Below are 24348 nucleotides of genomic sequence, written 5' to 3' on the forward strand. Positions count from 1 at the left end.
AGGCGCAAAGCTACACAGAGAAACCCTGTCTCAAAAAAACAAAAACAAAAACAAAAAAAATTTGGTTTTGTGGGGGTGGGGGTGGGAGTGGGTGCTGTGAATAAATAAAATGCTAATTGGCCAGTAGCTAGACAGGAAGTATAGGCAGGACAAAGAGAGAGGAGACGTCTGGGAAGTGGAAGGCTGAGGAGAGAGATGCTGAGGAGAGAGATGCCAGCCACTTTGATAAGATGTTAAGATACTGGTAAGCCACGAACCACATAGCAACTTATAGATTAATAGAAATGGGTTAATTTAAGATATAAGAACAGTTAGCTAGAAGCCTGAGCCATTAGGCCAAACAGTTTAAATAATATAAGTGTCTGTGTGTTTAGTTTATAAGTGGGCTGCAGGACTGTAGGGGCTTGGCAGGACCAGGGGAAAAACTCTCCAGCTACAAGTGGGGTGGAGGCTGGAAGAGTGTGTGCTAAAGAGATGACTTGGTAATTAAGAGCACTTGCTGCTCTTGCTGGATCCGGGTTTGGTTTTCAGCACCCACACAGTAGCCTACAATAATTTTGTATTTGTAACTCCAGTTTCAGGAGATCTGATGCCCTCTTCTGGCCTCAGTAGGCTTCAAGAAGGCACCGGGCATATATGTGACACCTCTCTCTCTCCCTCCCCCCCTCTCTTCCTCTCTCCCTCCCTCCCTCCCTCTCTCTCTCTCTCTCTCTCTCTCTCTCTCTGTCTCTCTCTCTCTCACACACACACACACACACACACACACACACTCACAGACAAACACATATAACATATAAGTAAATCTAAAAAAAAATCTTCTTTGGAGTCAAGGAATGGTGGTGTATGCTTTTAATCCCAGCATTAGGAATGCAGAGACAAGTGGATCTTAGTGAGCTCAAGGCCATCCAGGTCTACATAGTGAAACACTGTTTCAAGAAGAAGGAAAGGGGGGCTGGAGTTAAGAGCATTGGCTGCTTTTCCATAGGATGTGGGTTCAATTCCCAGCACCCATATAGTGGTTCACAACCATCCATCATGCCTCTGATGCCTTCTTCTGGACTCCTTGGGCAGTGCATGCATGTGACACACATTCAGGCAGGCAGAACACCCATACACATAAAATAAAAATAAATACATCACAGGGCAGTGGTGGTGCACGCCTTTAATTCCAGCACTCTGGAGGCAGAGGCAGATGGATTTTGAGGCCAGCCTAGTCTACAGAGTGAGCTCCAGGACAGCCAGGGCTAAACAGAGAAGCCTGTCTCAAAAAACACAACAAAAAAAAATTAGAAAGAAAAAAGTCATTTTAATTTTATTTATTTGTTAGTAGGGGGATGTGCATGCCATGGCACATGCGGAAGTCAGAGGACAGCTTGCGGGAGTTGGTCCTCTCCTACCAGGTGAGTGCCAGGGACCCACCTCAAGTTGTCAAGTCCTTAACCGCGGGGCCACCTCTCCAGCCCTCAAGCTTTTTGTTTTCAACATGAGGTGAGACTCAGCGCCTGGTACCAGGGCTTGTGTAGAGGCCAGGAGGCAAGGATGAAAACCAAGCTCTAAGAGGGGAGGTCTCATGTAGCTAGAGTTTTCCTGCCTTGCCCACAGTCAGGACAAATCTTTGTCACCCGCCAGTCCCACAGCCGCTCAGACCCAACCAAGTAAACACAGAGACTTATATTGCTCATAAACTATATGGCCGTGGCAGGCTTCTTGCTAACTATGTTCTTATAGCTTAAATTAATCCATTTCCATAAATCTATACCTTGCCATGTGGCTCGTGGCTTACCAGCATCTTCACATGCTGCTTGTCATGGTGGCGGCTGGCAGTGACTCCTTCTGCCTGCCCGTTCTTTCTTTTCTCCTCTCTGTTAGTCCCGCCTATACTTCCTGCCTAGCCACTAGCCAAACAGTGTTTTATTTATTGACCAATCAGAGTAACAGTAACTGACATACAGACCATCCCACAGACCATCCACAGGAAGGGGTGAGGAATGGGGTCACCAAAGCCACAAGGACCTAGAGGCGCTGTGGGGTCACTGGCAACTCCAGAGGGAAAACAAGGAGAAAGGGGAAGAACGGGGGCACAGTAGCCCATTTGGGCCTAAGGAAACTGCAGGATTGCAGCTCCAGGGGTGGAGGGATGGGGCCAGGTGAAGAGGGCCAGTCACAGCCTTAAAGAACGTGAATGGGGATACCTCCACCTCCAAGAGTACCAGAGGGGTGTTGGACAGTCAACGGTCACTTCCTTGGACTCAGGGAAACATTTACACTGACCAAAGGAGAAACTTACCCGATTGCCGCTGGTGAGTGGGGTGCTGAGCCATCAGTGAGCCGGAAGGTGAGTCTGTTCCCAGGGCACTGCAGATGAGGGATAGGGTCCCACTACATCTCAGATCACAGGGAGAGAGCACAGGCACCAGGAGAGCCTATCCCAGTCACGGCACCAAATGTTAGTGTTGCAGCCCTGATGGGAATGTATCCTGACAGCCCAGAGCCCAGGAATAAATGCCACAGAGTCACTGTAATTGTTGCAGCTTATAGCTCTGCTCTAGGGAAAGGTTTCCTCAACTCTGTTCTGTTGGGGGAGAGTTTTCCCAGCCAAGTCCTTACAGCTCTGCTCTGCTGTGCTCGGGGAAAGTTTCCCCAGCGAAAGTGTTACAGTTTTGCTATGCTCTAGCAAAAGTTGTCACAGCCCCGCTCTGCTCTAGCGAAAGTGTCACACTGCACAACAAACCTCACACAAGAGATTTCTTGGGAAGGGAAAATCCAGGAGGGTGGTTGCCTCTAGGGTGAGAAGCAGCAGCACATTGAACAGAATACAGAGCTTATATAGGGTTTCTTGGAGGAGGAGGTGAAGCTTTCCAGGGTGGCTTGGGATTGGTGGGATTTTTGCTTTAGGGATCTTAGGGATTGGTAAAATTCTGTGGCATGACTCTGGGACAAGCTCAGGGATTGGTAGGATTTCAAGGCCTTGACCCTGGTCTTGTCTGGGGTCAAGTCAGGGTCAGGGAGTTTTTCCTTGGCCCTTTTTACCCTACAACCTTTGCCTCCCGAGTGCTGGGATTAAAGGCATGGCCGCCATGTCCAGCTTTGTTTTATGTTATTTTGATTGCCTGTGCCCCTCTAATAACTATGATGGTAATGTAGGGCTGGACTGTAGCTGAGGGAATAAGACATTTCCCTAGCATGTATAGTACAACTCTTTGGCTTTGACCCAAACATCAAAAGAAAGTAATGGTGATTTAATCCGAAAGACCTAAGGATTAGAATAAAAAGAAACTTTTTTCAGTGTGCATACTGACTGCCAAGTCCCAACCATTCCCTGGTCTAATGACCTTGGGGGGTGTTGCTTAACTTCTCTGAACATTAATATTTCCGAAATCTTCCAAATAAGGATAAGAGGTCATACTTTATATGACCTCTTTGTGGTGGTGTTGACGACCCCACAGTTGTTGACTCTATCAACTGTGCTCTATCCCCAGCTCAAAGTTACTGGTTTTTATTGTTTTTAGAGGACAAGCCTTGATTTTAATTATTTTAAAAAGCTTCATAGGGGGCTGGAGAGATGGCTCAGAGGTTAAGACCACTACTAGCTGCTCTTTCAAAGGTCCTTAGTTCAATGTCCAGCAACCACATGGTGGCTCACAACCATCTGTAATGAGATCTGGCTCCCTCTTCTGGCCTGCAGGCATACATGCAGGCAGAACACTGTATACATAATAAATCTTAAAAAAAAAAAAATCTCCGTATTTAACTTTCTGATTCTCCACTTTGTGCCTTTAACACTTTTAGAATTTTTCTGCCTCAAGAAAAGGAAAGCACGCTTGATCTGGTCACAGACACAACACACATGAAACCCCTGAGGCCCCAAGGACATGTGTTTTTGTTGGTTTTAGACATTCTCATGAGAACTTTAGGTCTCACAGCACAAATCCTTCGGATTCTGCCTGGACAAATACCACATGTGGATTCTGGTGCTTTCTTGATCTTTTTGGTATAAAGGTAAAAAATCGTATTACAGGGTTTGGGGTCAGGCTGCTTACTGTTCGTACAGGCTTCCCCCTTCCCCCCCATACACGAACCGATATCTTAGGAGACATCGTGACAGATGCTTGCGTATATTCAGATATTACAATCAGTGCTGGCAGAACTCACGACGGGAGCCTGCAGTACACACTTGAGCCTCTAGGCGGCGCAAGCGCAAACGGTCTCGGGGGTGGCGGCGGGGGGGGGGGGGGGCGAGCCGCGGAGCACGCCTCTCCGTAGCCCTGTGGAACCTCTCGGCTTCCGTTGAGCATGAGCAAGATGGCAGCCTCCGAGACGGTTAGGCTACGGCTTCAATTTGACTACCCGCCGCCGGCCACGCCGCACTGCACGGTCTTCTGGCTTCTGGTGGACCTGAACAGATGCCGAGTTGTCACGGATCTCATCAGTCTCATCCGCCAGCGCTTCGGCTTCAGTTCCGGGGCGCTCCTGGGCCTCTACCTGGAAGGGGGGCTGCTGCCCCCCGCCGAGAGCGCGCGCCTGGTGAGAGACAACGACTGCCTCAGGTGTGCGGGGGCGCGCGGCGCGGGCGTGGGTAGGAGGGTGGGTGGGGTATGCGGGCGGGGGCGCGCTGGCCGGACCGCGCGTCCACCGGCCCGGGGTGGCGAGCTAACTGCAGAGAGGCACAGGCGGGGAGGTCTGGAGTGGTCCAGCCCGTTGGATGGTGCAGCATCCTTCCCTCTGCCCCTGCCTTCTCATCCCAGGGCGGCTAGACTTGGAGCAGCTCTGATGCTCCAGGGGCGGGCGGGCCCAGGGGTCCCTCAGCCAGCCGGGCTCTGTGTGCCCGTCCGCATGGCCACAGACCCGCCTTCTCTGGGCAGCACTCGGTGCGGGAGACCAAAGCAGGAAGGAGAGTAATGTTTTCATGAGCATGCGTGGAATGTCCCACCTTAGCTTCTTGGCCATGGCCGCTGAGGCTAATTTGGTGGGTGTCATTCTGCGTCTCGGTTCATGTGCCATTGGGTTCCTTTGAATTGCTTTTGGAATCCATTTCAGTTGTGAATAGGGACCGCAGACCCGGGGGTCAGGGTAGGGGGTCGGGGTAGGGGTGGGGAGCGTGTTTCAGTTGCAAAAACACAACAAAGCCTTAGATTGGATCCCCAGCCTCCCAAACAGGGAATCCCAGCACTGGGGAGGTGGAGACAAGTGATTCAGAAGTTCAAAGTCATTCTTGGCTAAATAGTTCAAGGTCAGCTTGACACACATAAGACCCTGGTTTTTTGTTTGTTTGTTTGTTTGTTTTAAAGTAAACGCCGGACAGGGTGGCCCATGCCTTTAGTCTCAGCACTCAGAGGCAGGTGGATCTCTTGACTTAAAGGCCTTGGTCTTCATAGCGAGTTCCATGACAGCCAGGGCTCTGTAGTGAGACCCTGACTCAAAAAACAAAACAACAGAATAGGAACACACAATAACTTACGTTTTGTTTTATTTTGTGGTGCTGAGTTTGGAACTCAGAGCCTCATACATGCTGGGCAAGTGCTCTATCACTGAGTATATTCCCAAACCTCACACAATATAGTTTTAAATATACTCTTAGAAATTGAAAAACTAAGCCAGATGTGGTGGTACATACCTTTAATCCCAATACACTCAGGAGTCAGAGGCAAGCAGGTCTCTGTGAGTACGAAGCCAGTCTTGTCTACATAGTGAGTTCCAGTCAATGAGGGTTATGTAGAGAAACCCTGTCTCAAACAATAACAAAGAAATTTTTTTTAAAAATTGACACTGAAGTGAGTATCCAGGGGTGATTGCAGTGTGACTAGTTGACACATGGCTTAGTTATTATCTCAGATGGTGGTGAGATGTGATGGATCATTCCAGTTCACATTCATATCTTGGCTGAATTAGTCCATCCCCCTCCCCCACCTTTAAGATTCAGCTAAAGTGAATTAATTTCAGAATTGTAAACCAGACTATTTCTTGCTTGCCTTTGTTATTTAATATTGCTTTCTCTAGAGAGTGTCACATTTACAAGATTTCTTCAGAACATCAGGGAAATGAACTCGAAACAATGACCATATCTTCGTATCTCTCTCTCTTAAATCAGGAATGCTATTAGTAATTTTTATTAGTAATGTTTTTATTTATTAGTACTGTTCAGCTTCAGGTGACAACTTGAAATAGTCCAAATTTCAAAGTTCTTCCCCTCACGCCTTTAATTTTTGAGGCAAATTCTCTCATGTAAGTCAGGCTGGCCTTGAACTACAGAGATCTACTTGCTTCTGTCTCCCAAGTGCTGGGATTAAAGGCATTCAAGGCTCTTTTCCCTTTTTCTTTTTTCTTTTTTGAGATAGGGCTTCTTGATGTAGACCAGGCAGGCTTTGAACACAGAGACCCACCTGCCTCTGCCTCCTAAGTGCTGGGATTAAAGGCATTCGCTACCATGCCTGGCTGCTCTTTTTCCTTTCCTTTTTATTGACTGAAATAAGTCCATTCTCATTACAATTGAAGGACTATTTAAACAAAGAGAAAGAGCTGTGTCTCTATCTATTAAGTTTAATGAATTAATAACTTGCTGCTGGCTACAGTTAATACTTAGATTAATGGATTACCTAGGAATTACATTTTTAAAATTTATTTATTTATTTATTTTATGTATATGAATGTTCTATCTGCATGTACAATTTTATGCCAGAAGAGGGCACCAGATCTCATTACAGATGGTTGTGAGCCACTATGTGGTTGCTGGGAATTGAACTTAGGACCTCTGGAAGATCAGCCACTACTCTTAACCGCTAAGCCATCTTTCCAGCCCAAATTACATTCTTACGATGATGTTAATGATGTCAAAAACAACAGTGAAATCTGTTACAAGTAATAATTGTAGCAGATGACAGGGAAATTCCTCCTAAATGCCTCAAATGAACAATTGCATGTGGAAAAATGGTACCCCTGTGGGCCTGAGAATGTAGCTCAGTAGCTGAATGAGTGTTTGCCTAGCTAGCATGCCTGAGGTCCTAGATTCAGCCAGGGAGCTAGAGGGGTGGATGTAGTGAGCCTCGCTGGTAAATGATGTAGATCATAGTAAAACAAAACAAAACAAAAAGACTACATGACTCAGTAGCTAAGAGCACTGTCTACTCTTGTAGAAGACCCTGGTTCAGGGTTCAGGTCCCGCACCTACATGATAGCTCACTACAGTCCCAGGAGAGTCTGATGCCCTCTTCTGGTCTTTATGGATACTGCATACACATGGGACACAAATATACATGCATCAAAACACCCAAACAAAGAAAAAGAAATAAAAATCTCAAAAAAATTTAATTAAAAAAGAAAGGCAACTAAATGTGAAAGTTTGGGGGTTTGTTTGTTTGTTACTCTTTTTGTTTTTTTCCAGTTTCTCGAGACAGGGTTTCTCTGTGTAGCTTTGCGCCTTTCCTGCATCTTGCTCCATAGACCAGGCTGGCCTCGAACTCACAAAGATCCGCCTGCCTCTGCCTCCCGAGTGCTGGGATTAAAGGCGTGCGCCACCACCTCCCGGCATTGTTTCTTACTCTTTATAATTGTCTTCCCCTGACAGATTCATTATGTGTATATGTGTCTGTGTCTTGTATGTGTATGTGCACATATGCGTTGGGTTGATGCCTAGTGCCTTCCTCAGTTATGATCGACCTTATCTTTCAGAGACAGGATCTCTCACTGAACCTGGAACCGAGCTAGGCTGGCCTGGCCAGGTGGCTCCAGGGATCGCCTGGCTCTGTCTGGCTCCATTTCCCTGGTGCTGTAACCGACATTCAGATTCATTTTATGTTTTTACTCATTTTAAAGCAAAGCTGGATGGTTAATATGTTCACCTTTTAGAATGGCTAACGCACACATAGTAGAAAGATTGTGAATTAAGGAAAAAGGGGGCATGAAGTTGGGGGCGTCTGAGAGAAGCTGGAAGCTGGTGTTTGTGTGTGAATGTGATTGAAATTAATTTTATGTGTGTATGAAATTGTCAATAAATAAAAATGTTATATTGTTTAAAAAATTGAATTTTGAAGATAGGCAAGCCAAGGTTGGAATATCCTTCTACTACTTATCAGCCCTGGGTCTTGGAAGGCCCCTGTTTGAGTTGTAGTTTTGAGACCTGTGACATGAAAGATTTCTAGTTTGTTGGTAATGTTTAAGTTAGAAAGAAATGTATGGGACACAGTAGATATTAAGTTAATAAAACTAGCCACAATGAGCACGGTATGATGATACTGCCTTTAATCCCAGCACTCAGGAGGAGGAAGAGGCAGGTGGATCTCTGTGTGTTGGAGGCCAGCCTGATCTCCTTAGCAAGTTCCAGGCCACCTAATGTGACGTAGTGAGATCCTGTCTCAAAACAACAAAGACGAAACAAAACTAGCCAATGAATGGGTTGTGCTCTGTGGGTCATTTTGTGGAGCGTTCATCCTTAGGCTGTGTGGCAGTCTGCCGCTGTGGCCATGTGGAACTGCATCCTGGAGCTCTGCTTGCTAGTTGCTCTCTTCTTTTGACAGGGTTAAATTAGAAGATGGAGGACTCCCTGAGAATCTGGTCATAAGAAATGGTGGCGACTCTCATTTTGTACCCAGAAAAGCGAAGAAGCGGGCTTTTAAGTTGGTGGAGGATGAAGAGACGGAACTGGGTTCCAAGTGCTCAAAGAAGCCCTGGAAAAAGCAGGAGGAGGGCCATAGTGAGAAGGCCTTGGGCCCGGAAACAAAACAGGTTCCAGATGAGATGGGGAGGGCGAGAAACAAGAGAAAGAGCAAAGTAACCGGCAGCCCAGCAGAGGAGGAGGAAGAGGCCAAAAAGAAATCACCAAAAAGAAAGGAGAAATGTGAACATAAGAAGCAGACCAAGGCCTCCAAGTCTTCCAAAACACCAGCGCCCAAGGAGTGGAGCCCACAGAACTGCAGCTCCCCCAGGGGCTCCCCCAGAGGCTCCCCGAAGGGCTCCCCCAAGTGCTCCCCCAGAAGCAGCCTCACTAAAGCCCGGAGGAAAAGCAACGCGGGACCCAAAGGGAGCCCAGGCTACCTGTCAGAGTCGGATTCCGGTCCAGAGTCAGTCGGCGATGACCACTGCAGTGTCACAGTGCAGGGGGGCACCTTTTCCGAGAAACTGTCAGCTGAGCTGTTGAAAGATGGGCCCGCTACAAAATCTGCAGCTGCCACCAGACAGTCCTCAAAGCCTGCCTTCGCCTTCAGCTCCGGCAAGGGCAAGGCCGCCCGAACCTCCTCATCCAGTTCAGACTCCAGTTCGGAGTCAGAGGACCAGTTTGTGGTGTCCCAGAACATCCCCGAGGGCACCTCGGACTTCCTAAAGGCAGCAGGCCTCTTTGCAGGGCAAGGGTGTCCAGAGCTGATGGTGCAGACGCCGGGAATTATGGGATGGAAAACTGACTCAAGCAGAGGCAGGCAGACTGCTGGTCCTTCTCCCAGTGTGCCTGTCTCCAGCAGTTTGGGAAGAGGATGGGGACGAGGAGAGGACTTCTTGTTTGGGAAGGGACTGAGGGGCCGGGGTGTCCGGGGCCGAGGTCGAGGCCGAGGCCATGCTATCTCCTGTATCTTAAACAGAAGCTCTGAGAGCCAGAAGCAGAAACAGTTAAATGACATCCTAACGAACTCATCCATTGTGATCCAGGTAAGGAGTCATTGTGAGTGGGCCTCCTCCCTTTCCCCGTGGTGTGCATCTTAGCTCTGTGACAAGTCCCCCTTTTCTCACCAGTAACGACGTCAAACGTGATTGTTTTCCAGAATCCTGTAGAGACACACAAGAAGGACTATAGCCTATTGCCACAGTTGGCAGCTGCCCCTCAAGTCGGCGAAAAGATTGCATTTAAGGTATATGTTAAAACAGCACCAACTGTAACAAAGGCAAGATTTCCATCCCCCACAGACACACAAGGCTTACTTAGTGAATCTTACTAAGTAATGTCTCCCCAAACTGTCTGCACGTGTCAGAAGTCGTGGTGGGGCCTCAGGTGGGGGGCAGTGTGCACCTCTGCACGGCACCTGTTCCTGGGCTAGGGAAGAAGTCCCAGGAGGGGCGGGGACTTGAGGATTCTTCTTCTTCTTTTGTAGCTGTTGGAACTCACGTCGGACTACTCCCCCGATGTCTCTGATTACAAGGTAAGGCTGTGTCTATGAACACAACGAAGTCAGCTGGTTGTGGTGGGGTGCACCTGCTGTCCAGGTTACTCAGGAGGCTGAGGCGGGAAATCATTTGAGCCTAGGAGTTCACAGCTGGCCTGGGCAATATAGTGAGCCTCCATCTCTTTAAATAAATAAATAAATAAATAAATAAATAAATAAATAAATAAATAAATAAATAAAAAGATTAAATTGTCATTATGTCAGAAACTTGTTCAGTGTAGCAGCACTTTTAATCCTGGCACTCAGGATGCTGAGGCAGGAGAATTTTGAATCTGAATGGAACTAGGCTGACATAGGGAGATCCTGTTTCAAAATGTTTTTAAATAGATGAAGTATGGGGCTAGAGAGATGCCTCAGTGGATAAGAGCCCTGGCTGCTCTTCCAAAGGTCCTGAGTTCAATTCCCAGCAACCACATGGTGGCTCACAACCATCTATAATGGGATCTGATTCCTTCTTCTGGCCTTCAGGTACACATGCAGATAGAACACTCATACACATAAAAAAATGAAAAACTCTTAAAAAATGAAATATTGATATATTTGAATAATACTTGCATGGATAATATGAATTTTCATAAATAATGTCATAAAGGAGAATGAGAGTCCTGTGGACATTTTAGAAGTGTCACTGTGAAGTCTCCTAGTCTTCTGTTGCTGACACTTGAGAGAAAAACAGGGTGGGAATGATGAGCTCCACGTGGAGTACAGGGACTATTGTGCTTCTGCGGAGCAAGCTTAGGCCCTGTCTCAAAAATAAACACGAAGACAAGACAAATAAGTCAATAAAAAGCACCTCTTGTCTGTGCCCAGAGTGTAAGGGGAGGTTGTGAGTGGTGGGGCTGGAGAGATGGCTCAGCATTAAGGAGTGCTTGCTGGCTGCTCTTAGAAAGGACCGGGGTTAGCTGGGTGGTGGTGGTGCACACCTGAATAGTCCCAGCACTCGGGAGGCAGAGGCAGGCGGATCTCTGTGAGTTCGAGGCCAGCCGGTCTACAAATTGAGTTCCAGGTGAGTCAGGGCTGTTACACAGAGAAACGTGGTCTTACAAAACATCCCAAAAAAGCTCATTGGTTGGCCTCGGTATATGGCCCCACAGCTGACTCGCCATTGCTGCTCAGCAGCAGGGCAGTGTTCCTCTCTTTCAGTGTTGTTCATTTATTTCTCGAGACAGGGTTTCTCTGTGTAGCCCTGGCTGTCTTGGAACTCACTCTGTAGATCAAGCTGGCTTCAAACTCAGATCCCCCTGCCTCTACTACAATTAAAGGGAACACCACCACGCCCACCCGGTTTAAGTTTTTTTTTTATGATTTATTTATCTTTATTTTATTTGCATTGGTGTTTGATATGTTTCTGCTGATGCAAAAGTCCAGGTCAGACCAGATTAAAAACAGATAAATGCAGGTTTATTGGGTATTGCTCTCATGTAGGTTCACCGGCCCCAGTGAACGGGGTCCGAGAAGCCACATGCCTGAGCTAAGGCAGGGAGGTTTTATAGGTGAGGTTTGATGACGTGCGAGCCAGGAGCTGGGCTTGTGCCCGGGTATGGTCAGAAGCCAAGCCCCTTGGCAGGCACTTGGATGGTCATGTCAGAAAGGTGGGTTGCTACTGGAAATGGGTAATTGGGCTTTTGGTGCTATTCCTTTGCTCAGAATTTTCTCAGTGCCTGGGGCGTGGGGTGGGAGGTGCTGGGGAAGTAGGGCAGCCCAGGTTTCCTAGGTTGTGCAGGGGCCAGCAGGGGTTCCAACCAAACAGGGTTTTGCCTGCATGTATGTCTGTGTGAGGCTGTCAAATCCCTTCAAGCTGAGTTATAGACAGTTGTGAGCTGCTGTATGGGTTCTGGGAATTGAACCCAGGTCCCCTGGAAGGGCAGACAGTGCTCTTAACCTCGGAGTCATCTCTCCAGCCCTCCTCCACCCCCCTTTTAAATTTTTGAGGGGCAGTGTCTTAGCTAGGTAGTTCAAGCTAGCCTCAAATCCATGTGCCTCCTGCCCTCTGCCTCTGAGTGCTTGGATTACAGGCATGTACCCTCCCATCTGGCGTCAGTGCTTTCAACCTGGAGACCTGGGAAGAAGCAGCTTGTGACCTTTTTGGTGACAAGGTGCCTTTCTGCCCCTGCTCAGGGGTTGTGCCCGTGCTTTAGAGTGCCCCCCCCCCACGGTGCCGGGACCGGAAGCACCGCTGTGTATGGTGAAGGCTGTGACGCTACTCCTCCCGTGAGCACACTGCTCTAGTCCACCTCCTCCCTCACCCCATCAATTCTGGGGACCTACTATAATGTTTTCCTTTTGTCAAGTGCTGCAGGTATCTGCCAGTCAGGACTAACGTGTGTCCGTTGTACCTCTGTCAACATTTCTGTCTATTCAGGGAGAGTGCTTATCACTCCATTGTTGTTTTTATTCCTCTACATGTTGATTTGTTGAGATAAATTTATATCACATGAAAGCAGCCATTTTACAGTCTACTTGCTTAGTGTCCTTTAGTACATTACAGTGTTTTACATGGAGACTTTTGACTTGGTCTTTTATTTTTGGAAGGAAGGAAAAATATTAAGCCACAACCCAGAGACCCAGCAAGTGGATATAGAAGTCCTCTCATCCTTACCAGGTGAGTCTTTTAGAAGCGGATGTGGAGAGTTAGACTCCGCCCCACAATGTGTGCTGAGCAGTCTTTACACGTAGAGGTGTGCTTTCCCTTGACCTCTGCTCGCCTAGTACCTGTCAGCACACTGTGCTCCTGGGACCTGTGGCACCTTCTCCCTGGATGGAGACATTGGGCTGACTGTTCTTATCGCTGTCATCATACACTTGGCAGGAGATTGTAAGTACTGGTGAATGTACGCTGGAAGAGCGTTACTTCTAGGAAACTTAAACTGAGTGCTGATTCGGGGAGGTGCCAGAAAAACTGCTCGTCAGCTGTTTGCATAGGTCAGCTAGAAAAGAGCAAGAGAAGGCCGGGCCGTGGCGGCAGCGCATGACTTAAATCTCAGCATGCGGGAGGCAGAGGCAGGCTTGGCCTCTGTGAGTTCAAGGACAGCCTGGTCTACAGAGAGAGTTCCAGGACAGTCAGGGCTACACAGAGAAGCCCTGTCTCAGAAAACAAAAACAAACAAACAAAAAGGTCAAAAGAAATTTTGTAAAAATCTAGGAAGAATCTACATGTAGATAACCTTGGAAACCTTTACATTTCTGTGTCATTTTTTTACATCTTTTTTGTGTATGGGATCAGAATCATGGCTTATGCCCCCCGGAGAGGTGCTCTACCACTGCGCTACATTCCCTGTCCTCTCATATGGGCTTAGAAACCAGCACTGTTGGGTGTGGTTCCGGCCCCTGAGAAGGGAGGAGGGAGGAGGCTCCCGAGCTTGCGGCCAGCCTGAGCAGCTATAGAGGGAAGACGAGAGGGAGGGTGCTCTCGGGTCCAAAGCGTGTGCATGCACAAAGAAGCCCTGGGTTCCATCCCAGTGCTGCCTAAAACCGGGCACAGTGGCACACTCCTGTAGTCCCAGCATGCAGGAGGCTGAGGCAGGAAGATTAGGAGTTCATGGTCATCCTCAGCTACATAGAAAGTTAGAGGTCAGCCTGGGTTACATAAAACCCTGTCTCCAAAAAAAAAAATAGAAACTGAAAATTACATAGAATTTATTAGGGATATAGCTTATAAAAATTTCATTTTAGTGAGGTGGTGGCAGTGCTCACTTTTAATCCCAGCACTCGGGAGGCAGAGGCAGATGGGTCTCTGTGAGGTCAAGGCCAGCCTGGTCTACAGAGTTAGCTTCAGGACAGCCAATGCTGTTATACAGAGAAGCTCTGTCTCAAAAAACAAATGAAAAAACCCAACTTTCCAGTGAACAGGACCAACTCAGAAGGTTGGCTTTTGTGTATTAAATACAGAATAAAATGCTGAAATGTGTGTATATGTTTATAGTCTTTCTATTTTTGTGATGCTGGGGATTGGCTAAACCCAGGACCTCAATGGCATATTGTAAATGATTCTCACACCTATTGGTCCTGAAAGCCTGGAACGAGACTTTTACTGTGTATAGCTTGGGTACCTAACCAGGAAGCAGGATAAATGGACAGTTGGGATCTTGGAGATAGCTCAGATAAAAAGTTTGGTAAAAAGTTTGCTGGCAAATATGAAGACCAGTGGTTGGTTCCCAGAACCATTAGACAAAAGCCTGGAGTGATGCTGGGTGCTTGGAATCTGCTGGAGAGGTAGGGACAGGTGGATTCCTGGGACACGGTGACCAGCCAGCCTGGCCAGATCAGTAAGAATCGGTGCTTCAACAGCAACAAAGTGCTAGGAACTCCCTGAGCAAAGGATCAAAAAGGGGTCATGTTTGAAGTGCCATCCTCATGAGCCTGAGTCGAGTTGTATGGACCTGGCCAGCAGTGGGAATGGTAGCACTGTGCCTGCCTGTGTCCTTCCTGACTTTAGGAGAACTGGCTGTGATGAAAAGGAGGAAGGTGTTCAGGTGACACCAGCCCAAAGCTTCATAAAGTGGCTCACACCTCAAGTCCCCCTGAAGTTATGGCACTCGGATACCGAGGCAGAAGGGTTTTGAATTTGAGTCAGGTAGGGCTCAAACCAAAACAAACGAAAGCCTACCAAGTGAAAAGGAAGCTTCTCAGCTAGGTGGTAGTTGGCGCACGCCTTTAATCCCAGCACTCCAGAGGGAGAGGCAGGAGGATCTCTGAGTTCAAGGCCAGCCTTTTCTACAGAGTGAGTTCCAGGACAGCCAGGGCTACACAGAGAAACCCTGTCTCAAAAAACAAAACAAAAAGAAACTTCTCAGAGCTGAGCTGTTGCATGGTATCAGGAGCTCAGAGGATCCAAGCTCTGAAGGGAGCAGCTGGGGCACAAGGCACAGAAGGACGTGTGGAGGCTGCAGGAGGCAAGCAGGACCCACTTTGAGAGACGTGAGCACGTCTGTCCAGTGCCTGCTCTTCTAGATTCGAGTACACAGTATGCATTCGCTAGTTTTGTTTGTTTTTTAATTTCTTTGTACAGTAAAGATTTTTAAAGTTTGGGGGTTTTATTGGGTTTGTTTTAATTTCAGTTTTTTGTTTTTTTGAGAATTTCATACATGAGTACTGTTATCACATCATCTTTCCTCCTCTTCCACCCCCAGACCAACTTCTGTGGTCCCGTCCCGTCTGCCCCCCTTGCCCCCAGTTTTTTTTTAAACATATTTCGTGTGTGTGTGTGTGTGTGTGTGTGTGTGTGTGTGTATGTTTGGGCATGTGACGGTCAGGACAACTTTCAAGAGTTGATTCTTTTCTTCCACCGCACGGGTCCTGGGGATCGAACGCACCATCTTCGGCTTGTGCAGCAAGTCCTTTCCTTTGCTGACTCCTTTCCCTGTCCCTCCTCCCTTTTTATGAGCTGGAGGCTTAAAGATCCCTGTGTGGAACTTGCTATGTAGCCAGTGATGACCTTGAACTTGTGATTCTCCTCCTGAGTGCTAGGATTCGAGGTGATCACAACCATGCCTAGTTTTATGGGGTGTTGGGAATTGAACCTAGGGCTTTGCACATGCTAGACAAGCACTCTACCAACTGGGCTGTATCCCTGGTGAGATTTTCAATATTTTGATGAATATTTTTAAAAGGTTTTCAGACGATCATAATTTTGCCCATCAATTACTGATTGTATGGTTTCAGCTTGTATGACATTTTTCTAATTCCACATTATTGTACAAGGCTGAAGCCTGCTCGTGTTTCTAAGTTTAGGCACATAAGATTTTTTTTTTTTTAAAAAAAAAAAAAACAGCATTCCATACCTTCCATCGTGAAACAAGATTATCCTTTGGGAGTATCTTGTGGTTGCACATTCTATATTGGGTGTTCTCAGTGGGTTTTTCAAGCCCGTGTCATTCTGATGAAGGGAAGCTCATCTCTGATAAATGCTAAGGAAGTTCTGTTGCTGGCACAGGGCCATGTCTTCTCTAGCAGTACGACACTTTCCTGAATGACCCCAGCCTTCACATCAGTTTCCCAGTGGGTTGAAATCCCTGTGAGGAACATCTAACCACAGAGAAATAATGCACTGTCTTTCTGCCCTCTGCTCTCAGCTCTGAAAGAACCTGGGAAGTTTGATTTGGTCTATCACAATGAGAACGGAACCGAGGTGGTGGAGTACGCCGTGACGCAAGAGAGGAGGGTAGGCAAGCTGCTCTTAAGACTTTTGACAGAAGGGGTGGGGATATGAAAGGTGACACTGCAGCTTCCTGAACAGCTTGTGTTAAAACCCTGGAGGACCAGGGCTCTGGGGCAGTTCGTCTTCCTGTGGAATAGCAAACAAGTACAAGTTCCAAAGCAGGGTGCTACCGTGGACCTCCCAGAGCCCACGTGGCAACACACCCAAACACTGCTTTCCTGTAGGAAAGCATAGCACTGATTGAAAACTCGAGTTGTGTAGGTCCCCATAGGAGCGGGCATATGTCAGACTTCATATTACCAAATACCCCGAGAGCCACCGCTAGAGCTTGAGCTTAGCCACGTGACCAGGCTCAGCTCCAGAAGTGTGAACTCAGAAGCCTCCCTCATTACCAGTTGTTACTTACTGCCCCTCAGATTCTCTGGTCCCAACCTGTGTGGCATGGATGGCATGAAGAATGACATAACACGGTGATTCTGTCCCCTGATAATAGTCTGTTTTATTTTAATGTTTAAATTACGTTTATTTATTGTGTGTGTATGCCACCGCATGCATGTGGAGGTCAGAAGACAACTCGCAGTTAGCTGCTCTCGCCTTCCCCATGTGGATCCTGGGATTGAACTCGGGTCGTCAGGCTTGGTAGCAGGCACCTTTACCTGCTGAGCCACCTTGCCGGCCCTAACGTATGGAGAGCGCATGGTCTGTGTGTTTCCCTCCGTTCAGAGCCAGCAGTCAGGTGGTGGCAGGAGCCGTTTGGCAGCTTGATTATAGTTAAGACAGTGGTCCCTCTTTGTGCTCAGATGTCAAATCTTTTTCTTATTTTGCTGTTATATTTAAGTGCCGAACACTCTTGTCTTGTCTGAACTCTGAGCCTGTGGTGACCCAGCCAGACTGTGCTGCCTGTCTGTTAAGGCAGAAGCGCCCCTAGGATTTTTTTTTCTAGAAACACATTCTTAGAGTTTGTGGCAGTGCCACCTCCTATACTTCTATGTTTGCAACATTTAAACCATATCATTTTTTGTTGAAATACGTTCCTGGAAAAACTGCAAGAAAACCTGTCGTTTCCCTTTTTGACACCAGATGGCTCTCATCATTCACCCTCGCTGAGTGCTTGGGGCATCTCTATTGGAAAATTGTGTGAGAGCTCCAGTTCTGCACAGAAATTTACTTAACTAACCTGCAATGTTTACCTTAAAATCTGTGTGACGTCAAAGTGAGTTGATTAAATTGGATGTTTTGTGTTTTTCCTCAGATCAGTGTGCACTGGAAAGAGTTGATTGATCCGAGACTGATTATTGACTCTTCAAATAGCATCTCAAGTAAATAGCTTGTCTGCACATAAGCTCTGACCTCATCGCCTCGAAGTCTATAAGGATTGTTTGTGACCGTGACCATAGCCTGGAGTTGTAAGAAGAAGATTAAATGTCGTTTGGACTCTCTGTTATCTTCACTTTACCATATTAGAAAAAGAGATCTACCTCATCGTTTAGAGTGACATGGGTGTTAGTTTGTGGACCTTTATTTCCCTCAGGCTAAGTTCAGTAACCCAGTTGAAAGCGCGGTGTTCCCTGTGGGCGGACCAGTATGGCAGGGCGCTTGCCTCTCTTCCACCTGTCGGACCACAGTAGCAATCGTCAGTAGGAGTTTACAGTACCACACGCAAGATCGTGCTGTGCATCTTGTTTTTTAAGTCACATTTTCAAATACTAAGGCATGTTTCTTGACTTAATTTTTTACCATGTGAGTTGTTCTGTTAAGCATGGAGCATCTCACGCATTCTGAGTGTTTTATACTTGTCATCCTCAAGACTTAATGGAGTTGGATTTGTTGCAGGTGATGAGTTAAGGAATCCTTTCCCATTGTTCCAGCTGTAAAATACAGGGTTCTCAGGGCCTGTGTGTGTAGAGGGCAGTGGGAAGACAACCTCGTATTGCCTGGAGGACAATTGGCCTCCCACTGCCAGAGGGCTGGCCATGAACCTCAGACTAGGGGCAAGTGACCTTGCCACCAAGGATGCCAGGAGTCTTGGCTCAGTGTGCTGAAGTGAGGATCTTGAACAGAAACTTCCTTTTCTGCTATTATTCAGCAAAGCTAAAGGCTGAATATAAACTGTGCAAATTGCTTTAACAAAAACTTAGATCCCTCCTTCAGCTTTGCAAATTTTTAAATAAAATCATACTGAACTCAATTTCCATGCTGAGTTATCATGTTTGAGTCCTACAAATAGTCATCTTGGTTTTATAATCATTTTTATAACAAGGCAGCTTGCTTTGCACCTGGGAGGCCCAGACAGGAAGTTTAAAAGTTCAGGGACAGCCTGGGCTGCATAGTGGGATAGTATCTGAAAAAAGTTGTTGTTGTTATTATTATTATTATCATTATTATTATTGCTTTGACCCAGTCTGTTGTCAAAAAGTGTGGTTCAGTGGAGTTCTATACAATCTGGGAGCTGTTGGATCAATGAAGATTCTGTTTAATTAATCTGTATAATGGGAAAGTATGTCAAAGTGTGTATTTGCCGATTTGTAGTGATGAGTTTTACTCTAGGAGGGCAGCTCAGCCCTAAGTGGTAGGACTTTGGCAGTGAGCCTTTGTATAGCATGCTGTCTTTACACGGCTTGGAAAACAGATTGAGAAAAGTAGTCAGTATTGACTGGGCTCAGAAGTGTGGACCTCAGGGTGTGTTTTCAGATGTAATCAGCATATGAACTGCCCTTCCCTCTATGCTGAAAATAGAATGCACAGAAAGATGAAGTCAGTTAGGGTTCATAAGCTGCTTTCTGAAAAACACAGGAGTTTAGAAAAATAAGTATATCATGTCCAATGAATTAAAATTTGTTTTATGAAACCTTTGCTTTATTTGTATATACACAGCCATGTGAGGACTGGGTCCCCTGTAAAGTATTTGTGTGTTTCTTCATAAAGGGCTGGAAAGATGGCTCAGTGGTTAAGAACACATACTGCTTTTATGGAGGACCTGAGTTAATTCCCAGCATCTGATGCCTTGAGCACCCACTTATGAGTACACCCCCCCACACACACACACACATACACACAATTTAAAGTAAATCTTTAAAAAATAAAAAATAGCTAGGCGGTGGTGGCGTACACCTATAATCCCAGCACTCGAGAGGCAGGGCCAAGCAGATCTCTGAGTTCAAGGCCAGCCTGGTCTACAGAGTGAGATCCAGGACAGGCACCAAAACTACACAGAGAAACCCTGTCTTGAAAAACCAAAAATAAAATAAAATAAAAAGTAATTTTTGACACAGTCTAGCTATGTAGCCCCAGCTGGCCTAGAACTCTGGCTTTGTAAACCAAACTGGCCTCAAGTTTACTGAGATCTGCTTGCCTCTGCCTCCTAAACACTGGGATTAAGATGTGAGCCATCATGTCTGGCTGAAAATAAAGTCTTTAAAAATCAAAGTATGGTGGAGAGGAATAGGAGTGGTGACCTCTGACCTTTTTATGCACTCATGTGCGTGTGTGTGCACACACAGAATCACTTTTATGATAAATGAATTATTTCTCAGTTAAAAAAAAAGGCATGGTTGCAGCTGCATAGTGATATTGCATTAATATAAAGGAAATGAGCAAATTCCTCAGAAAACACATTAAAAGACACAAGAACAAATTAAAAATCTGAATTTTTTAATAAATACTTTATTTACTTTTATTTTATATGCAATGGTGTTTTTGCCTACTTTCATGTCTGTGAGGGGCCCCTGGAACTGGAGTTACAGACAATTGTGAGCTGCCATGTGGATGCTGGGAATTGAACCTGGATCCTCTGGAAGAGCAGTCAGTGCTCCTAACCACTGAGCCATATCACCAGCCTCTGGATTTTTTTTTTAATGTGTCTGGATGTTTTGTTTACATGTATGTCTGTGCATTGTGTGCATGTTTTGTGCCCACAGAGGCCAGAAGAGGGTGCTGTATCTTTTGGGACTGGAGTAACAAGCAGTGAGGGTGCTGAGAATTGAACTCCAGATTCTCTGCAAGAGCAACAAGCCCTCTTAACCTCTGAGCTAATTCTCCAGCTCCAAGTTCTGAATATCGTTACAGCGGCTGGAGAGTTTGCTTCACTGAGCTGGAGAGATGGATGTTTCAGATGTTAAGAGCATCTGTAACCCCAGTTCCAGGGGATCTGATGTCCTCTTCTGACCTCCACGAGCAATAGGTATACATGTGATACACATACACGCAGGCAGAAAAATCATATGCATAAGATAAATCTTAAAATTTAAAAAGAAATTGAATTCACAATTCAAAGCTTTATCTTGGAGAAAATTGAGACCAAGATCCCTTAACATTGAAGAAGCGAAGCACAAGCTCTTTCAGAATAAAGGGCATTCTCAGTCCTTTATGAAGGTGACATGACCCAGATGGCTCCACGTGACAGGTATTTTAATGGGTTTAGAGACCACCATCCCTCAGATTCACAGTAGCATTGTGTCCTTTGGGGGCTTAGCATCCAGCACCCGTGTGTTGAAGGCGGGACACCCTTGTGTCCATAAGGTGGTGCTGTTGAGAGGCGGGGCCTCTGAAGGCCTGGCGTCACCGAGGGAGGGTGCTCTATCTGACAGGCATACCTGCCTCTACTTGCTTCTGCACCACAGATTCAAAGCAAAGGGACCAATTGATCATAAAGTAGAACCCCAAAAAACAGAGTTGAGGTTCACCCTTTCCTGTTACTCCGTCATCTCTGGTTTCATCACCATGATAAGATGCTGACTCAAAAGGTCTGTAAACAATATTAGCAACCCCTGACTGTGGTTGTAGTTCAATCTAGTGCTTGCCTAAACTGAATGTGCTTGCACATGGCTATAATTAGTACTTTGGAGGTGGAGACAGGAGGACCAGATTGGGGGGGGGGGGAGGAAGAAAGAGGAGGAAGGAAAAAGAGAAGGAAGAGGAGGAAAAAGAGAAAGAGAGAGAGAAAGAAAGAAAGAAAGAAAGAAAGAAAGAAAGAAAGAAAGAAAGAAAGAAAGAAAGAAAGAAAGAAAGAAAGAAAAAGAAAGAAAGCAAAAGATGGGACCTGCAAGATGGTTCATCAGGTAAAGGCGATTGCAGCCAAGCCTAACAACTTGAGTTCTATCCCTGGAATCCACTTGGTGAATGAAGAGAACCATCTCTCTCAGGTTGTCCTCTGACCTTTGCATGCATGTTGACGCATGCTCATGTCATAACAAGCACACACCCCTGAGAGCACAAACACACACTAACACACTTTAAAATTTTAATGATAAAAATCAGCAAATCAAACCCAGCAATATATAAAATGGTAGTACTTCATGCCTTTTGGTTGTTCCAGGAGTGTGTTGACGTTCCATTGGTGCACCTCGTACCACTCACCAGATAAGGTAGAAAAGCCAGCTGATGGGTGTTGACTAAACAAATGAGAGTTCCTCTATCAAAGCATGATCACAGTTTGGGAATAAAAACTTTTGAACTTTGTTAGAACTCTTTACACTTAGTTTATGGTTGGGAATAACTTTGGCGGAAACAGGAGGAATTTGAGGCCAGCCTGGGCTACACAGTGAGAGTTTCTTTTTCAAAATCTGGGGAGGGTGGGAGTTTGTTTTTAAATGTTTTGGGGACATAGACATGACAGTACATTTAAAAAAAAAAACCAAACAAACAAACAAACAAAAAAAAAACCCAAAAAACTAAGCTAAGAGACCTAAGATTTTGGGACCTCCCTCTCACCCATTCTGTTACATGCCTATTTCACAATAGGTCTTTGTCATTTAGACATCTCTGGCTTTTTCCCTCTCTTAACCTTTGATCACGTTAACTATACATTCTAGCACTAAGTTACACCCCCAGCCTCTCTGGCTGTCTTTTAAAGGAGAATCAATGTCCTTTATAAGGGTTTGAGGATTCAAAGGTGCATGTTCAAACCACAGCTGAAGTTTCGTAAGGACCGCACTGGTGGGAATAATGATATCGTATTTGCAGGTGAATGAAGCTTCTTCACCTATTTTTCCCAACCTCCAGATACAGAACATGGTTGCTAGGCATTACCCGGATGGAGCCATATAGTTCCCTCTTGACCAGCTGGGTCCCATTTGACTTTGGAACATTGCCGGACTGAAGATACCAGTTACAGTGATAAACAAACACACCCTGCCAGCCAGGAGCAGTCCCTGGCCTCACGTCAGCCCATTGTAAAGGTTAACGATGATTCACGGTGCTCATTACCGCCTACATCTGATGTGTTTACACATAGGGTCTCCCAGCGTCACAGATGAGAAATCCATGCCCTCAAGAGGAGCTGGCCTCTCAAGGACACTCCCCTTCACTGCTACAGGCAGAACTGTTTGGCTCGTACCCCTTCAGCTCTCGCTCTGTGGCACGCCTGTTGTGTAGAAGGGCTTCCTGACTCTCTCCCCCTTGGAATCTGATAAACATGGAGTCATGGCTCTCCCAGTGATCTCCATTGTCCAATCAGCCTTTCTCAACCACTCAGCCTAGAGAGAGAATTCCACCTTCTGCCGTGAGGCAGCAGGCTCCTCCACCCATGATAATTAGGCTAGAGGTGGATTTTTAGAGTGTTTATTTCCTGGAAACTGCTTTGCTTCTCCCTTGGGAGGCAGCAATTTGTAGTAGGAAGTATTTGCCTCCTGGAACCAGATAGGCCCTGTGCCAGTGTCCATTGTCCTAGCTGGATTGCTCAGTTTCTCTAAGCCTGTTTTTTCTCTGTAACGTGGGATGATTTTGTCTCCTTCAAGGGTTACTGTAAGGAGGGTCTCAGCATCTCACCCTAGAATCCTTTTGTCTTCTTTTTCCGTGCAGACAACTACTACCAAAATATGAATGGGAACAGATGGGATGATAGGCCCCGGGGAAACAAGCCCATGGATGAAAACGAGAGCAGCCAGCACTTAGGACGTGGAGTTCATCAGTCCCGAGCTGGAATCCCAGCTCTGTTTGTGACAGTGTCTTGACCTTTACCACTAAAAATGGATGTAGGACACCGACTCCTAGGGCTTCGTAAGGAATTTTCCGATAATATACTCGACTTGTCTGGTACACAGTAGGTTCCTCATAAACAGTGGCTGTTAGATACCATGGGATATTTACCTTGTCTTCATGGCTGCCTAAACTTATCATCCAAGGTAAACTCCCATAATTCCTCCAAAAACTTTTCTTTGCCACCATCAGATTTCCCAATGAACACCTGTAGTCTCCTGTCCACCCATGTGTTCTGCACTTGGCCTGGAATGGGGGACCCACAGAACTGAAAACAAAATAAGCCTAATGAATGATTTTGAGGAAAAAAAAAAGTCTGAGGCTCCAATATTATCTGTGTGCACATAAGAGGGAAAACATTTGTTAAATTTGGGAGTCCCCAAATCCCAGGTAAGTAAAAATTGCTATTTTTTCCAGTACTGGAAATTGAACTTGGAGCCTCACACATGCTAGGCAAGGGACTCTACCACTATGCATATCCCCTTATTACTTAAAAAAAAAAGGGGGGGGGTGTCTTGCTATGTAGCCCAGGCTGGTCTTGAACTTGAGATCCTCCTGCTTCCGTCTCCCCAGAGAGAGTGGGATCATAGGTGTGCCCCACCTCACCCAGTTTAGAAATACTGTAACCAATCTACCATAAGTGAAGAGATTTAAAGAGGCAATTGTGTCTCTCAATCTATCAAATTATTGAAACAATGACCCCAAAGAAATGGGAATTTCCCCAGAATCCCCTGGGGAACACTTGCCTCCTGAAAAGAGATTTCCCACAGAAGACTGGACCAGAACCGTTTGGATATGCTTGTTTTTGCCTTGTCTTTTTTTTTTGGAGCTGAGGACCGAACCCAGGGCCTTGTGCTTGCTAGGCAAGCGCTCTACCACTGAGCTAAATCCCCAACCCTTTTTGCCTTAGTCTTTTAACATCGATCTCACTTCAGAACCTGGAAGATGGACTTGAGGAGTTTGCTGGGTCTTTTTGTGGCCACAGTGAACAAATCCTTTTCTGCTTTCCTCTTTTGTTTCTTTGAATTGTCTTGAGGACCGGTGCCTGGCACTGACTGAGGCACAGGTTGT

General features: G+C 46.2%; 1 protein-coding gene across 1 annotated transcript; it reads left to right on the forward strand.

Annotated features, from left to right (window-relative positions):
• Nucleotides 1–4264: 4264 nt before the first annotated feature.
• Nucleotides 4265–19150, forward strand: Coil (coilin). Its single transcript, XM_028878207.2, has 7 exons — nt 4265–4547; nt 8511–9633; nt 9747–9833; nt 10074–10121; nt 12678–12747; nt 16217–16305; nt 17555–19150. Exons 1-7 carry the CDS (start codon nt 4294–4296, stop codon nt 17627–17629), a joined length of 1746 nt encoding a protein of 581 aa, XP_028734040.1. The 5' UTR covers nt 4265–4293; the 3' UTR covers nt 17630–19150.
• Nucleotides 19151–24348: the final 5198 nt, after the last annotated feature.

Source organism: Peromyscus leucopus, chromosome 8b (genome assembly GCF_004664715.2).
Source record: "Peromyscus leucopus breed LL Stock chromosome 8b, UCI_PerLeu_2.1, whole genome shotgun sequence".
In the NCBI taxonomy this organism is placed as follows: Eukaryota; Metazoa; Chordata; class Mammalia; order Rodentia; family Cricetidae; genus Peromyscus; species Peromyscus leucopus.